General features: G+C 49.8%; 1 protein-coding gene across 1 annotated transcript in view; it reads left to right on the forward strand.

Moving 5' to 3' along the window:
- The window catches only part of TOP1MT (topoisomerase (DNA) I, mitochondrial), a 35,018-nt gene extending 31,346 nt beyond the window's left edge, over positions 1-3,672 (forward strand). The window contains exons 13-14 of the mRNA XM_015422837.1: positions 882-1,031; positions 2,580-3,672. Of these exons, the coding sequence (XP_015278323.1) occupies positions 882-1,031; positions 2,580-2,682 (253 nt within the window). The 3' untranslated portion in view covers positions 2,683-3,672. The remainder of the gene's footprint in view (positions 1-881; positions 1,032-2,579) is intronic.
- The last annotated feature ends 900 nt before the right edge of the window (positions 3,673-4,572 follow it).

Genomic DNA, 4,572 nt, shown 5'->3' on the forward strand with positions numbered 1-4,572 from the left:
TGACACTGTCTAACCATCTCATCCTTTGCCGTCCCCGTCTTCTTTGACCTTCAATCTTTCCCAGCATCAGGGTCTTTTCCAGTGAGTGCTCCCTTCTCATTTGGTGGCCAAAGTATTTGAGCTTCAGTTTCATTATCTGGCCTTCCAGGGAACAGTCAGGGTTGATTTCTTTTAGGATTGACTGATTTGATCTTCTTGCAGTCCAAGGGACTCTCAAGAGTCTTCTCCAGCACCATAGTTCAAAAGCATCTATTCTTCGGCGCTCGGCCTTCCTTATAGTCCAACTCTCGCAGCCATACATGACTACTGGGAATACCATTGCTTTGACCATGCGGACATTTGTTGGCAGGGGGATGTCTCTACTTTTGTTGGCAGGGTGATGTCTCTACTTTTTATCATGCTGTTTAGGTTCGCCATCGCTTTCCTCCCAAGTAGCAGGCGTCTTTTAATTTCATGGCTGCAGTCACAGTCTGCGGTGATCTGGGATCCCAGGAACGTGAAGTCTGTCACTACTTCCACGACTTCCCCTTCTATTTGCCAAGGAGTGATGGGGCCGGATGGCATGATCTTAGTTTTTTTGATGTTGAGCTTCAAGCCCACTTTTGTGCTCTCCTCTTTTACCCTGAGCAAGAGGCTCTTGAGGTCCTCTTCACTTTCTGCCATCAGAGTGGTATCATCTGCATATCTGAGGTTGTTGATCTTTTCCCCAGCAATCTTAATTCCCACTTGTGATTCATCCAGGCCAGCATTTCGCATGATGTACTCTGCATATATATTAAATAAGCAAGGCGACAATATACATCCTTGTCGTACTCCTTTTCCTATGCTGAACCAATCAGTTGTTCCATATCCGGTTCTAACTGTCGCTTCTTTTCAACTAGCACCGTGGAAAAAAAGAGGAAACTGGTGGAGAAGACGGAGGAGCAGCTGTGCAAGCTGAACATGCAGGCCACCGACAAGGAGGAGAACAAGCAGATCGCCCTGGGCACCTCCAAGCTGAATTACCTGGATCCTCGCATCAGTGTGGCCTGGTGGGTGAGGGGCAGCCGGGAGGGTTTGGTGAGGCCGTAGGGTTGCCAGGTCCCGGGGGGGGCAGGGGTTCCCCCACTCAAAGTGCCCCCAACCCACCGGTCCGGATCCAGCTGGTGGGGCCAGATTGGGCCGACGTGCCTGGTGCGATGACGTCACCCGGAAATGACGTCATCATGCTGGGCATGTCGCCGGGCGACACTCTAGCAGTCATGGTACCATAGAGTGGTTGCTAGAGCGTCCCCCAGCGACGTGTCCAGTGGTGATGATGTCACTTCTGGGTGATGTCATTGCGGCCAGCGCGCGCACGCGAATGTCCCGGAATGGGACCACCGCTCCCCTTTTGCAGCCAGCCAGTCACTTGGCAACCCTAGGAGGCCGACCTGGGGGAGGAGGGGGTTCAGTTCGGATACTCAGGTGCCCTCCTACGGTGCGCTTTTCACCTTTATCGGCATGTACAGAAACGATAAACAGCAGCTGAACAAAGAGGGGTAGCAAAGACAACTACATAAAAGTTTATGTGGCATTTTGAAAAGAAAATTAATCCAGTAACCTTTCCTGACAGACTTTTATTGCGGACTGTAAAAACAGGGCTATCTTCTCAGTAACTCTGGGCAAGCAGTAGCTCAAGAGACAATAAACCGTAATGTGATCAGAAAGGCCCGACATTCCAGCTAAAAAGAAGAAGGAAGAGATTGGATTTATACCCCGCCTTTCATTCGGAGTCTCAGAGCAGCTTACAAACTCCTTTCCCTTCCCCTCCCCACAACAGACACCCTGTGAGGCAGGTGGGGCTGAGAGAGCTCTTGACAGAAACTGCTCTTTTTTCAAGAACAGCTCTGACAGAACTCTGACTTGCCCAAGGTCATCCAGCAGGTTGCAAGTGGAGGAGTGGGGAATCAAACCCGGTTCTCCCAGATTAGAGTCCGCGCACTTAACCACTACACCAAACTGGAGGAGGAGGAGGAGGAAATTGGATTTATACCCCGCCCTTCACTACCCAAAAGAGTCTCAGAGTAGCTGACAAACTCCTTTCCCTTCCCCTCCCTGCTAAGCTGTGGAGTCTTGTGTGCAAAAATTCTACGTTGTGAGCTACTGGCATTAAAGATGTGAGCAAGCGATTTGGCTACTGCCTAAATTACTTTGCTCTGGAGCCATCTTTCCTGACCTAAGACAAAAATGTGTGAGCTGGAGGCTAAAAAACTGTGAGCTAGCTCACACTAACTCAGCTTAGAGGGAACACGGCCTGTGAGGTAGGTGGGGCTGAGAGAGCTCTTGACAGAAACTGCTCTTTTTTCAAGAACAGCTCTGACAGAACTCTGACTTGCCCAAGGTCATCCAGCCAGGTGCAAGTGGAGGAGTGGGGAATCAAACCCGGTTCTCCCAGATTAGAGTCCGCGCACTTAACCACGATACCAAACTGGCTCTAAAACAAGTTTACATGTTTAGCGTGCAGGTCTGCATATGATTAACAGTGAAGGAGAATATGTGACATCAATTCAACACAGCTGGAATTACGGATATATATATTTTTTTGTCTTTGCCTCCAGGTGTAAAAAATTTTGCGTGCCCATTGAGAAGATTTATAACAAGACCCAGCGGGAGAAGTTTGCTTGGGCCATAGCGATGGCGGACGAAGATTTTGAATTCTAAGGCGCAGCCCCTGGGTTGGCGACGACAACGCTACCTCCTGCCTGCTTGGGTAGCGAGTCTGCATTTTTATGCCCCTTTGGGAGCAAAATACATCTCTAATGGAAGCACCTGTAGCTTCTATCCTGTTTTGTGTACCTGAGAAGAAATGCCCTTTGAGGCATACTGGGTACCAGAATGCAGGTGCGGCCTTCCCTCAGTTTATTATTTCAGGGAATTTAAGTGACTGTACCCTACACTGGTTTAGCTATCATGGCGTTTACATTTCAGAATCTTGGGAAATATCTGTATTGGGGACCAGGTGCCAGAGAACTACAAATCCCAGGATTCCATAGGTGAAGGCCATGACAGTTACAAAAACCAATTCTGGTTTGTCCTGTAGATGTAGTTGTTTACGTTCCTCACGCCTGTTCTGGTCTCTTGTCTTTAAGCCTCCATTTCTGAGACAGTAGGCGCTGTATGTGAACCCGTCATTCTGCCGTTTTGTTGACTATTTCCCCCAAATTGTGGCGTTCAGAAGTACTTCACTGAGGGTGGGACGAGGCCAAACTGGATTTGTGGCCTTCGTCAACCCCTTAAAGAATGCGCACCTCCCCCCATTCATTTATTTCTGTAAACTGAGGAAAGCTAGTGTTGACCAGAAGAAGTTCAGTAGCTTTCTCTCTGGGAGATGGCTGTTCTGAGGGTACGGTATGGTTCCGACCAATAATAAGATTAGGTTTTCCTGATCCGGTCCCTGTTCTCTGCATCAGAGGTCGCGTTTTACCTTAGCCCTCACTTCACAGTCTGCACAAACTAGAAATGTGGTGCAGAGACAGAGAGTTCTTGGGTGTAATCAAACCAGATCAGCCTGTCAGGGTACACATTGGAACAAACACTTGGAGGACTGAGACTTTTACTGGGGATTGCACAGAAAAAGGATCCTTCTGCTCTTTGTTACTTCTCATCTTTTGGGGAAGGAAGTCTGACCTGCCTCTCCCGGCAACAAATAGGGCTGCCAAGTCGCCTCGGGGGGCGGGGAATCCCCCGCCCCAGAGGCCCGTTCCCCGATGCCGGGGAATCGGGCCCCGGGGGGAACCCCGCCCCGGTGTGCGCGTCACCAGGAAGTGACGCTATGACGCCGGGCACGCTGGGAGTGGGGCCACGGCCATACAAGGGAAAACTCTATGGTTTTCCCTTGTATGGTCGTGTCCCCGCCCCCAGCGTGCCCGGCGTCATAACGTCACTTCCTAGTGACGTGCATGCGGTGCATGCACGCTTTGCACGCGCACACACCGGGAGCCGCCTGGGTAAGTGCCACTTGGCAACCCTAGCAACAAAGTGCAGGAAAGATGATGTTGCTGTGGACAGAGAGAAGGGAGTCCATGGGAAATGCCCCAGACCTTAACTCCTTCGGTGACATTTGGTGGACATCACTTGGATTCACGCCAAAATAAGTGGCTTCCCACTGTTTCTAAATAGCCGTCCTCTCTTGGTGGGTCTAGCGCCTTCTTGGCTATCAAAGGGGATTTTGACGGCTTAACCCCACTGAAGCAAATTAGGCATAAGGTGGAGGATAGGAAAAGGATGATGACTGTAGTTTTCTAGTGAAAATAATTGGTTTGTGGCACAGCCACCTTCACTTGTAGGACAATATTTGTAGTTTGTTGTGATGCGTGTGGGAGGTGTGTGGTCCTGGGACACGATCCTGGAAGAAAATAGCGTTGGGCGGCCTGACAGCCTCCTCTTATCAGTTCTGGTTTTGCTAGTAAGTCCTACGAAAGGGAGTAAGTGGTTATTTTGTTTTTCCGTACCGCATATAAACTGGTGGCTTTCATAGAGGGCACCAAAGTTTGTGACGTGGCTCTCAGTTCCTTGGTGTTTAAAACAGGTGCCACGGATTGGTTGGAAGTG

The sequence above is a fragment of the Gekko japonicus genome, unplaced genomic scaffold (genome assembly GCF_001447785.1).
Source record: "Gekko japonicus isolate JY-2015 unplaced genomic scaffold, Gekko_japonicus_V1.1 scaffold4540, whole genome shotgun sequence".
NCBI classification, from domain to species: Eukaryota; Metazoa; Chordata; class Lepidosauria; order Squamata; family Gekkonidae; genus Gekko; species Gekko japonicus.